The 12,506-nt window shown below is 34.4% G+C and overlaps 2 protein-coding genes across 6 annotated transcripts; both read left to right on the top strand.

The window, feature by feature from the left end:
- The first annotated feature begins 3,123 nt into the window (after window positions 1–3,123).
- On the top strand, window positions 3,124–4,143 carry LOC102621405 (non-specific lipid transfer protein GPI-anchored 13-like). The gene is made up of 3 exons (XM_052440073.1): window positions 3,124–3,570; window positions 3,726–3,845; window positions 3,919–4,143. The coding sequence occupies exons 1-3, from the start codon at window positions 3,228–3,230 to the stop codon at window positions 4,080–4,082; spliced, it is 627 nt and encodes a 208-aa protein (XP_052296033.1). The 5' UTR covers window positions 3,124–3,227; the 3' UTR covers window positions 4,083–4,143.
- Window positions 4,144–6,965: 2,822 nt separating this feature from the next.
- Window positions 6,966–12,418, top strand: LOC102620735 (uncharacterized). 5 transcript variants are annotated; one of them, XM_006482733.4, is made up of 13 exons: window positions 6,966–7,142; window positions 7,906–8,104; window positions 8,586–8,655; window positions 9,347–9,543; window positions 9,994–10,069; window positions 10,170–10,253; window positions 10,346–10,425; window positions 10,747–10,873; window positions 10,999–11,058; window positions 11,163–11,213; window positions 11,290–11,448; window positions 11,598–11,730; window positions 11,855–12,418. In XM_006482733.4, exons 2-13 carry the CDS (start codon window positions 7,929–7,931, stop codon window positions 12,067–12,069), a joined length of 1,428 nt encoding a protein of 475 aa, XP_006482796.1. In that variant the 5' UTR covers window positions 6,966–7,142; window positions 7,906–7,928; the 3' UTR covers window positions 12,070–12,418. The 5 variants fall into 5 exon arrangements, with proteins under 5 accessions (XP_006482796.1, XP_052295544.1, XP_024956727.1 ...); XM_052439584.1 differs by having other exon boundaries at window positions 6,967–7,142; window positions 7,762–8,104; XM_006482734.4 differs by lacking the exon at window positions 6,966–7,142 and adding an exon at window positions 7,157–7,253.
- Window positions 12,419–12,506: the final 88 nt, after the last annotated feature.

The raw sequence follows: 12,506 nt of genomic DNA on the forward strand, positions 1-12,506 counted from the left end.
GTTTTGATGTTTATTTTTCTTTTTTTTAATTTCTCCTCTATGAATATACATTTTCCAACTTTTGAGTCGAAGATGGTTGAATATGGAGTGTAGTGCCTCTAGAAACGCATCTTCTTAGTAAAAAAAAAAAAACCATTTTCGTTTTCTATCATTTTAAGTGTAACTTTTCTAATTAGTTTTTTATGCATCATTTTCATATCTCTGCATACATATTTTCCTTTCATGTTTAGAATAGGTTGGGGGGTAGAATGTTGTTTAAAAAAAAAAATTGTGTGATTTGTTTTAACATTGGATGACATGATTAATTTCAAATTTTAGTATTTGTATTATCTTTGATCTTAAGTGATGTTACGCTATGTTTGCTACTTTACATGTTGATGTCGGAGACTAATATGAGTTGCTTGAAGGAATGAACATGTTATAAATAAATGCCAAGTGAGTTGTTGAGCCTATCACTTTCTTGGAGAGTAACCTTTTTGCCCATTCTCTATACAGCTTAGCAGTTTATTATTTTATACATAATCTCTAAATTTCTTTTGAGTTAAACCTAAAAAAATTAAAAAAAAAAAAATTATAAAATAAAAAAAAGAGAAAAAAAATGTGTTGCTACATTAGGAGGCCCATCTAACTAGTAGACATGGATAATTATTTAGAGCCCTAAAAGACGATGGAAAGGCCATCTTTGATCCGTTTGAGCCTTTCTAGCCATCCATTTTATTAAATATCCATAGTTACCAATTTTGAGCCTTTTAAAAATAAAAAAATAAAAACTTTTTCTTTGTCAACTTATCATCTTGACCCACTCCGATTTGGAGTATTACCCGATATCTTATAAGTTCCATCACCTATTTATGTTTGAGAAAAATATAAATAATTATTTTGTTCAGTGAAGTTATGCCAAAAAAAAAAAAGAGAAAAAAAAACAAAAGTTGTTGTTTTAAAAGAATAAAAATAAAAATAATAGGTGAAATCCACCTTGCAACTTCAAAAAAAAAAAAAAAACAAATCTCTGCATTTTTCTCAAACATACACTTTGTTTTCTTTATTTCCCTTCTTTGTTAGCCATGTCTCTAGCCTACGTTACGTCCTAATAAAAGTCCTTCTTGATTTTAGGGAACTATAGTTTGAAGTAGAAGCTAGTTATATGGGCTAAAAAGATGTAGTGATGCATAATTAAAAAAAAAAAGATAAATAAAGTGGGTTGACTAGCATTTTTGTTTGACTTGAGATCGTATTATTTCTAAGCTGAGGGCATATTTATTTCATTTTGGTGAGAGCATGTGATATCACTTTTTCATTATTTTCTCTCAATTACCATTCATTGGAGTGACTATTTTTATTGGGTTTAATTTCTTTGTGAGAGTGTCACTACTTCCAGTGAGATTTTGGGGTTTGACATGTCATTCTTGAAAGTAGCTATAACAAAGTCTACTGGGCTGATTCATGTGGATGGTTGATGTGGGTGTGATGTTACTTTAGACTGGAGATAATGCTTATACTTTTATTTGATTGCTATCATTAATCTGATTGAATAAACACGAGTGTTTCTAAAAAAAAAAAAAAATCATTTTGAATTTGAATTTTGTTTTCGCTTTATTTGCTAGGGACTAGCAATAAGCTGGTTGGGAGGTGTGTTGAGTGTTAGAAAATGCATATTTATAAAGGAGAAAACCGTCATTTTACATTCCAAGTCTTACTAACAACCCTTACTTTTATGTATTTAACCTTCTTGTGATTTAATTACATGTGTTTTATTTTAATTAAGTATTTTATGTATTTTAGGGGCATTATAGTCATTTCACAATAAAGGAGAAATCAGACGGCAAAACTGACATCACTTTTGAACTCAGGACGGTAAAAAACCTTAGGAGGAGCATAAAAGGAAAAATGGCACTATTCACATGTACGGTACTATTCACGTGTATGGTACTGTATACGTTACTGTTCATGACACTGTTCACATAGACGGATGATGACGTGGCATTGACCGATGATGTGGCATTGACTGATGAGGTGTCACGATCCTGTTGAACTAAAATTCTTATGTACTGTTGATGGTGACGTGGCAGCATATCAGTGGACGAAAAATATCGCGTACGGTGCATGCATCACACAGGATTATTTTCAACCAAACCGCGTTACTGTTCATCCGGGTCAAATCGCGTTACTGTTCAAAGTCGGGTCAAACCGTGTTACTGTTCATCCGCGTGGTCAAACCATGGACTGTTGACTGATGACGTGGCGCAATCCTGAGCGTCCAAACTGTTTTTAATCCGATGGCCATGATTTACTCCATGTATCTATAAAAAGGGGGCCTCTCCCCCCTAATTTGATATCTCTGAATCTATTTTTGGGATCCATTTTCTGTAATTCCCTCTCCATCTTGTATTTTCTTCGTATTTTAATAAATTCCCATTTTGCCCCTAGTTCAATTATGAGTGGCTAATTTTCTTTCAAGCTTGGGTTGAAGGTGAAGTCTCAACATGTGTCATGGGCTTAATTTGGTAAATTTATTTTCTCTTCCCCTCTAGTTTTTGTGGATGTTTTGACTTCTCGTCGACAAATAATACTAATCTTGTCTAGTACCGCCTTGGTTACACCGGCTCTCTAGTATAAGGTTATTATTATTTGGCACGATAAGCCCTTAACACCATATTGATTAGAGCGTGGTTCATGAGGTGTGGATTCCCCCCTCATGATTTAATTGGTATTAATAAGGAATATTTAGTCCATGATGCATGTTAATACGGATCCAGATACCCAAGTACGTCAATTTAATAGATTTTCTCTTCAATTTATTCTCTCAATTGCAATTGCAATTTTAGAATTTATTCTCGCCATTTTAATTTAATTATTAGCATATTCCAAATCATTTCCACCATAAATCCAACTACCCATTTACAAAATTAATTCTATATATAATTAAAATCCACCTCCTCGTGGGATCGACACTCGTCACCATTAGTCTATACTACAATAGATTCGTGCGCTTGCGAGTACATTAAAATTTGCACAACACTAATGTCTAATGTAATCATCAAAGAAAGAATATGCATGTAATGTGTAATGTATATAATATATATATATTCTCCCCATTGGCCATTTCCACTATCACCACCACCACAACTCTGACCTCCCATTAGTTATATATAACTGCTATCTCCTTTAACTTCTAAGTTGCTAAAGCATAAATCCCTATCTCGATCTTGATTAAAGTTAGACTGGCAATGGGCCTGCACAACTTATTAGTTACAATTATAATGCTGGTCATAGTATTAATGATGATAAGCAGTAGTGGAACAATGGCGGATAAAGCAAAAGACAGAGAGGAGTGCACAAATCAGCTGGTAGGGCTTTCTACATGTTTGCCTTATGTTGGGGGAGATGCGAAAGCTCCAACACCAGACTGTTGCAGTGGTCTCAAACAAGTCCTGAAGAATGACAAGAAGTGTTTGTGTGTTATTATTAGAGATATGAATGATCCAGAGCTTGGTCTTAATATTAATGTTACACTTACGTTAGGGCTGCCTTCGGTTTGCCATGCACCTGCCAACGTTTCTCAATGTCCTGGTTTGTAATTTTATATACGTTAATTTATATAATCTGTGCACTACTGTTGATGCCCGCCCAATCTCTGATCTTTAACTTAAAATTAGTAATAATATACACGCAGATGCATATGGATGTTAATTTGATAAATTTAACCATATATGTGGATGATGCAGCACTTCTACACTTGGATCCAAATTCCCCAGAAGCTCAAGTATTCTATCAATTTGGTAGAAACCCCAGTAGTCCTCACACTGTAATTACAAGTACCCCAACTCCTAGTCCCACAGCCGCAGGTACAAATATATGTTAATGATAATAATTAGGATTAATTGTCGATCATCTTTTTCACTTCAGTTCTTATATCAGGTGGAGGAGGGAAGAACCCCATCAGTGCTGATTCTAGCAGCAACAATAGGGGAGCTCGTGTTCAAGGGACAAGTGACGGTTGTTGCATTGGAAATAGATGGTCAGGATTGGAGATTGTTTCTGGGGTGGTGTTGTTTCATGTCTATTTATATAAAATTATATAATAATGCAATAATTAATCAATATAAAATGATCAGCTTAGCTGAGCGTCAGCTTGGTTCTTCTCCTCTCCTCTTGAATAAATTAGGTTGGGCTGTTTAGTGTTTGCTGCTGTAACCGTATGCCGATTTATTATATGTGTTAATTAATTAATTAATTAATATTCTCTCCAGTCTACCTAGTAGTGGAATAGAAAAACATGTGTGGATGAGAGATTGCAAGATGAGCCTGAAAAAGGCATCGCAAATGCAATAGCATGTTAAAGCTTGCCAGTGCCTAACAAAAGTGTGTTAAAGCTAGCCTGGCCCTTTTTGAAGGACCAGTTTATGATTGAGTAGGGTTTTTGACACTCTTTAAAATTCCTTAATAAACCCCTTTTTAATTAAAATTACTTAAATCATCAAAGATAAATTTATTTATTTTTAATTTTTGAAAATGAACATTCAATTATAAACTTAGTTAAATAAATTATTCTTTTAGCAAGTTTTTTAAACCCACTGTATTTCATAAATTTATATTTATATTTATATTTTAATTATTTTTTTTTTGAAAAAAATTATAAAATTTAGAGTAATGGAAATATACCCTACATAATAAGAAGAAAATAATTAAAGATTTTAGGATTTCAATATATTTTATAAATAAAAATTTAAAATATATCTTTTGAGGGAGGAATTTTATGGGAAGATGATTAATTTTAATATATGAGTTTACATTTTAAGGGGGTATTTTAAGAAATAAAAAATTTTAAGTGGTGTTATAAAGATTTTAGATGGGTTAATTTTAGAAGACTTATGATACCATATGGTTCAGAATCCAAGAAACAAAATAATCTTTGATAAAGGAGTTTGAGCTTTTAACACCCCCATTAAAATTATAATGAAAGTCGTTTTTTTTTAATTAATCTTTTTTCATACCAAAAGCACCCTTATTCTATTAAACCTCATCTACTCTGTTTATTTTATCTTTTCAATTTTTTTTCAATCATTAAACAAATTGAACTCTGGGCATAAATCTTATAGTTTAACAGTATTCTATAAGTATGGGAATAATCAATATTTAAGAAAAAAAAAATATGGGAGTAATGCATTTGTAAGAAAAATAACAGAAACAAAGATTATTTCGACTCAACGATTGGATAGATGAAGGTCACAAATAGAAAAAGGAAAAGAAAACGACTTGCTGATGACTGATTCAAAGAATTTGCTGAAAAAATAAAATATAATATGTGGGTGTGTTAAAGTATTTATTAAAAGAGAGTTTCATTTAAAGAATTGCATTGGCTTTCAATTCTTTTGGACTACTTACAAATTAGGATCAGGATTTTCTCCTGATCTGATAATTTTCTGAGCAAACCAATTAATTGCTGATTGGTTGTTAATAAATAAAAAAATAAAAGAAGTTAAATCTTACCCATACACTACCATTAAAAGACACATGACAGAAGATTTTTAAAAGATTAGTATAACTCAGATCAGGAGAGGATCATGTTTCTACAAATTAAGGCAAAGAAGTTTAGCCAAGCTTGATGGCACTGCGGCTTTGATTTAACTGTTAGGTGTCTTTTCATTAATGGAGGAGTCGGCAACTAAACTAAGAGGAATATATTTTACTAAACTAAGTCAAATCTCCATTTGAAAAATAAATAAATTAATTAATTAATTAAATATAGAGATAAAATGTATGGATGGCAACGAGGAGGACTCGGGGCAGGGATCATGAACCTGAACCCAATCCGGAAGTAATTTTTGAACTTGTCCCTACATTCAAAAATGAGTTCTACTATTTACCCTGAGTCAAATCCTGAAATTAATGCAAACGACGCCGTTTCATGCATTTTTTTTTGTTTTAATCAGCATCAAAACGACGCCATTTCGTGCATTTTTGTTTATTTTAATCAACATCAAAACGACGCTGTTTGCTGAGCTTCTCATCTCTGTATCATTTATTTCACACAAATCTTGAAAACTGAAAGCGATTCAGCATTCACTGAGAGTCTAATATACCAATTCCGTACAATACATCCTAAAACATATTACATTCTACAACTTGAGAGGAAAATCTGCTTTAAGAACGCTAGCACTAGAGCTCATTCCCGAAATAGACCGATTTTGTTTTTCAAGCTTTTACGGATCATACTTGCCTAAATTAGTTGAGGGCCTGCGGCTCGAAGGGCCGCAGTTATGGCTACCAGCCCTAAAAAAAGTTGTAGCACTACTCCTTAAGAAAGAGATATGGCCCAATCTCATTTACAACTTTATTCCAGTCCAGTCCAAAATCTAAAAAATTGTGAAACTGAAAATCTGAATGAATAATAGCTGGACAGGGTTCGGAGAGTAGCTGCCAGTTGCCGGTTGCTAGTTGTGTTGAGAGACTTGTTGAGTTGAGAGAAAAGATGGATAAAGAAAGGGGAGGTGAACGCCAGCATCAGCTTGACTTGTAATGGTATTGACTGACTACTGAGGCATGCGAACCGTGTGTGTGTGTGTGTGTGGCGAGTCCTGACAGAGTCAGTCGCCTCTCCACATACGCAAACCAATGGAAATACCAAAACAAACAAAACATAAGCCCATGAATAATAACTCCTCCAATCCTTTCCTTCCGTTACTGTTTTAACTGACATTATTGCCCAAGGCTGCCGGTCCATATTACACGAGCAATATCGTCTTTTTGGGTTAAAGCTCCCCCATCATCCGTACCTCTGCAAACGCCATACTCCCAATAAATTTAAATTAGAAAAAAAAGAAAAAGAAAAAAAGAACAAATTCAGCCGCTTCGGATGACAAATGAACGTTTAGATTTCGTAGATTTCCCAGTTATCCAACATCCCACCATTCGCATGTGGATTCATATATCTCTGTAAAGTCTATTAATAATAATGTTTTGTAAAAAAGTTTTTTTTTCTTTCATTATTATTATAAAAAAATAAAAAAATAAAAAAATAAAAACTTGTGTGTTACGCATCCAGCAAGACAGGAGCCTCTGCCCTATCCTTCTCCTTAGTTTGATTTTAATTTTGATTGTGATGGGCCGCGGCTGCTGTTTGTAGTTGTTTCTTCTCACACGTATCTATTCTATCCTCTACTTGCTTTTCTTTTCATTTTACTATTAACAAATTAGTGTTTCAGTTTCTAGTTCTCCATCATTTATGCTCTATTGCTTAGTTTCTTGCTTTTGTGAGTGCTTCAAATGTTCAATTCACTGCCTTGTCTCTTATTCGCTAATTGAATTCTACTTTCATTTTCTTCTTTGGTGCCAAATTATGTAATTTCTTTTCTGGAAAACTCTCAATTTATTTTAATTTCTGGATTAGGAGAATTTATAGATTTGGTTCGTTATATTGAATTATTTGGTTGACGGCTTCGATGGGAAATCTGTTCTTGGTTGAAATCCCAGTCATTTAATAACAACATATACAAATATTTAACTCCCCACCCCACCCAACAATGGAAACTTTTCAGTCTTTTTGTCCTAAACAGACTCTGAGAGTCTTTTCACCAAGCTAATACACACACATATATACGCGCTAAACATTTTCCTGAAGCCCTAATGCTGAAGCCAATTAGTCATTTACTATCTGCACACTTTACTAATAGAATAATAGCTCCTTTAGCATCTTTGTGTGCCTACTCCTCTTCCGTGGATTGGGATTAGTAACAAGGGATTTTTTTTCATTTGCTACAGCATTTCATCGAAATTGTGATTCATGAGTATGGGAAAAACCAAGTTATTTCACTTTGTCTAGTTGGCATCCAATCTTTAGCCGTGCTAACTTCAATCAGTGTCCTGCAAGTTCTTTTTGAATTTTGATAACAAAAAGCACTGCAGGCATACCTTCAACTCTTTGAAACATGACTTCTTCAACTGTAATGAATTACGATATCGAAAATGATGATTCATTCACTCAGCCTGTTGGAAGATGGTCTGTTTTATATTATGGCTCGGGCCACATGCTGAATGACATCACTGCTGCCTGTTGGTTTACTTACCTCTTATTGTTCTTGACAGATATCGGACTTTCCCCCAGGTAGCTATTTATGAGAATGCATTTGTAATGTTAACCTTTCAATTTGAGCTCCACATATGTCTGTTGTTTTATTTATTATTTTGTATTTGAGAAAAGAATGTGTGTGGGTCTGCTAATGGAAAATTAAACAGCTTGAGAGTGTAATCAATGGGAAGAAAATACGATAAGTGTGATATCTGACTGATTTGGGCATCTCTCTCCACTGGAAAATAAATAATGTCTCGGTGGACTACTTAAAGCATGTGGCTGGCCCTTTTACTTGATGTTATTTTTTATTTTTTGTGTTAGATAGTAGAACACAAAAAACAGTTGTCTTACATTTTGATCCCTTCATTTCCTTTTGATTGTATTATATTGTTGGTTGAACTTTGCAAAAATATTTTTCTTGTAGTGCATAGAATATTAGAATTTGCATATAGACGTAGGTTTCTTTCCCTTTTTTAACATTTTGAATTTTCTGACTTACCTTACTGTTTAACAGGGGTGCTGCTGCTGTTATGCTTTCTGGTCAGATAGCTGATGGATTTGCTACCATATTTATTGGTGAACTGGTAATTTGGGAAGAAATAATTTGTCTGTTTAAAATTGGCTGTCATCTGTACCTGTCCATTGTTTCTTTTGCATCTTTTGTAACATCTCTCTCCTCCCTCTGCTTCCTTTTTATTTCTTTCCCTTTTGCTTTCGCATTCTTTTCCCCATGCATCAAAATTTTAGTTTTTTGATGGAGAAACTCTCATCTAAAGTTATATAGAGCATGTGTAGTCACAATCAGTGTGCTAGAAAGTCTTGCTAATATAGAGGTTGACCAACATTTTTGTGGTGCAATTTTGCACAACATGTTTATGATACAATTTTACCCAAAACATTGTCAAAAGAAGGCCTTTTGTAAGAGACTCACTTGTGACTTATGGAGTTAAAAAGTTGAACAGCCTTCTGACAATGTTTTGTGCAAAAAGATTGCCATCGGAAAAAGGTGAGGAGATCATGGAGCATGATTGGCATAGAGAAACAAGTTGTATTGATATATTTCAAATGAGTGCTCATGCATGTTATTTTGACTGGAGCTCTTAGATATCCAGTATTCTGTGGTGTAATTTTAAGTACCGATCTCGACCGATCTCATCCACTTGAAAATTCGTGTCAATTTAATCTCCTTTTGTTCTTTGCTGGAATAACCTTTTTCCTTTTTTTTTTTTTCTTTAATGTTTCTTTTTGTTTGTTTTAAATTCTTTTACTTGACAGATAGATAGGTTTGGACATTTCAAGATATGGCATGGTGCAGGATCTGTTTTGGTTGCAGTCTCATTTTCTTCCGTTTTTGGTGGTTGCATGCCATGTAGAATCCTTTCTACCTCTACATTAAAAGTGGAGACTATCTCATACTGTGTGTTTGCTGCAATCTTTAATGTAGGCTGGGCTGCTACACAAGTTGCGCACATGTAATGATCTCTACAGCTTAATATTTGTTAGTTGAATGTGCATTCATAACTAATTCTTCTAAACATGATAAGCAGGAGCCTTTGAATTTCTGTATTAGGATTCTCTTGATTTAAACCACTCTTGATTGGAATGCCAACTCCTATCATGCTGTTGGAGACATCGGAGTAAATCATCCTCTTCAGGTTTCCTCTTACAGTGGTTTGCCTGCTTCTGTAACTGGATTGATCAAAAGAAATTCTTTTCTTCCTTTGAGACTGAATTTAAAGAGTTCTATACGGTTATAAAGGGTTGTGATAGAGTAACAATTTTTTGTTTATCGGATCATAGAGCTCTTGATCTCCTCTACTTTGGGGAAAAAAATAAGAAAAATGAATCATATTTACTTAGATACCAATATGTATGAATTACTCTACTCTGAGTAATGATATTTTTTTTTTTTTGTGTCAAAGGTCGATGGTGAATTGCATCACATTAAATTCAACGAGCAGAGTTGTGCTGACAAGCTGCCGCAATGCTTTTACAATGGTCTTTTTCTCTTTATACACTAGTTCCAATAGTTTTTTGTCCAACTTTCAGCATCTTTAAATGTCTTGTTCACTGTTGGTTTGATGTATATGCTTTCCAGGTTGCCAACCTCAGCCTGTACGCTATTGCTTTTATAGTGTTTAGTGTGAGTACAGCAAAAACGCATGCTGATCTTGAAAATCAGGTTTGCAATGCTTGATTAAAGAACTCTTTTACTTTGGGCTGTCAAAAGATCTTCTAATGGGAGTGATTCTAAAATTGTTCCGCAATGAACAGTATCGATGGATTGCATACTCATCAATTTTTATTGGATGCTGCTTTGTGGGAATATTTCTTTCCAGAACTGAAGAACCAAGGTATGCTGAATATCTTAATCTTTTATTCCACTTCTTAAGGTGTGTTTTGGCTAGTTTTCATGCAGATCTTGTGATAGAAATGTAATTTTGTTCAATATGGAAGCTAAGGAACCATTAACATTTCGGTGATTGCTCAAGAATTCCCCAAGGCATAGATGTTGATGAAGTTGCAATAAAAGAAAGCTTTTACTTAATAATATTGCACGAATCCCAAACCAGTTTCAATGCACCATGTCATTCCACTAAGAATATTCATGTATATTTGATGGTTTGTGTAACCATATACTTCAAAATGATGATAAATAACGTTTTTTTATGTAGATTAAAGATGGGTTTGCGAGGAAATAGTCATGCAAGGATTTCATGGGCTTACTGGTTCAAGAAAATTTTGTACTATCAAGTTGCTCTCGTCTACATGCTCACCAGACTAGTAGTTAATGTTTCACAGGTTACCAAAGGAAATTCCCTTTTTTTTTGTTGGGGGGGGTGGGGGGATATTACCAGCTGAAAATAATGAGCTATTGCTATATGATATTTCTGTTACTTACATCAAGTTGGTTTTCTTGGGCCCAGGCATATCTTGCATTTTATGTCATTAATGATTTGCGAATGGGTCAATCTGCTAAAGCATTGGTATGTGCCCAGACCTTGTCTACTTTGACCTTTTTGGCATTCTTACTGATTTAGGTTCAGAAGATAAATTCTTAGATTAATATATTATCCAATTGAATGGATAGGTTCCTGCCATCATCTACATATGCAGCTTCATAGTATCCATCCTTCTTCAGGTTATCTCTTTGAAACTTTATTCTATGCATACATAGTGCTTTTCTTGTATTTTAACCTTTAGACATCACTATTTAGGAAATGGCATGGACCGGCCAGCGCCTGAAGGCTTACTATTCTGCTGGAGGCGTTCTTTGGGTATTTTGTGGTGCAGGGATCCTTATCTTACCTATGAACATGAGTGCCTTCATGTATGTCTTAGCAATATTTGTTGGCATCGCAAATGCTTTAATGATGGTGTGTTGTAGCAATCCTCTGCTGTCCTTTCAAAATTCTTTTTAGCAGAGCATTGAAATTTAGCCTTATTTTCTTTTTTAATGTTTTGTCAGTTTTGCATTATAGTTTCATGGTTGCTGTCAGTTTTCATATGTTAATTATCATTGCAGGTTACTGGAATAAGCATGCAAAATGTGCTGATTGGCGAAGATCTGAGTGGCTGTGCATTTGTTTGCGGAACATTGAGCTTCTTGGACAAAATGTCATGTGGGATTGCCGTGTATGTTCTCCAGTCATATCAAAGTAAGTTATGCAGACTATGTTTTAAGAATACTCTATAAGGTGCCCAGTTTTCTCTCCTGCCTTTCCATCCCCATATTTAGTTTGCTGTGAAAAATTCTATGTGACCGCATAAGCTTTGATGCAGGTATGTCACCCACAGTCCTGGATAACAACTCCTCAATAACGTCACTTACAGTCCTGGATAACAACTCCTTAATAAGCACTTCCTACATTTCTGTTACAAGATTTGGCTTGGGTCTTATTCCAGCAATTTGCTCACTTGTTTCGGTGGCTGTTACATTCACCATGAAACTGCACACGCCATATTCGAAACCTTTGGTGGAGCCACTTTTGCAATGATGTCCAAAACAAGCCAATACACCCTAGAAAACTGCAGCCTGTTGAAGTGTTTTGATCTCTGATCATCTATCAAGAGATCAATATGATGGCCTAGCAATTCTGCACATGAAGGATCAAAATCTAGCGATATACGAGGCTTAACTGATTCAGATGATTCTTTACCTGCTTTTCTTTGAAAGTCATTACTGCCATAATGGCTATTACGTAAATCATAGTATTCAATGTTGGTTTAGAAAGTCATTTATAACTGCTGAAATGTCACTGGTTACAAATGTATGGATTCTCAATGTAAAGGAAGAGATCTTATTCTTATTCATCTACAAAATTATGACATATCGATTCGATTCAATTAATAGCTCCTTTGTGCACGTCTTAGCTAACAGGGACAAGTTTGAAAGAAAAAACCTCAGTTTTCGTGTTAGTAGGGCTCCATGTCA

The sequence above is a fragment of the Citrus sinensis genome, chromosome 4, assembly GCF_022201045.2.
Source record: "Citrus sinensis cultivar Valencia sweet orange chromosome 4, DVS_A1.0, whole genome shotgun sequence".
Taxonomy (NCBI): Eukaryota; Viridiplantae; Streptophyta; class Magnoliopsida; order Sapindales; family Rutaceae; genus Citrus; species Citrus sinensis.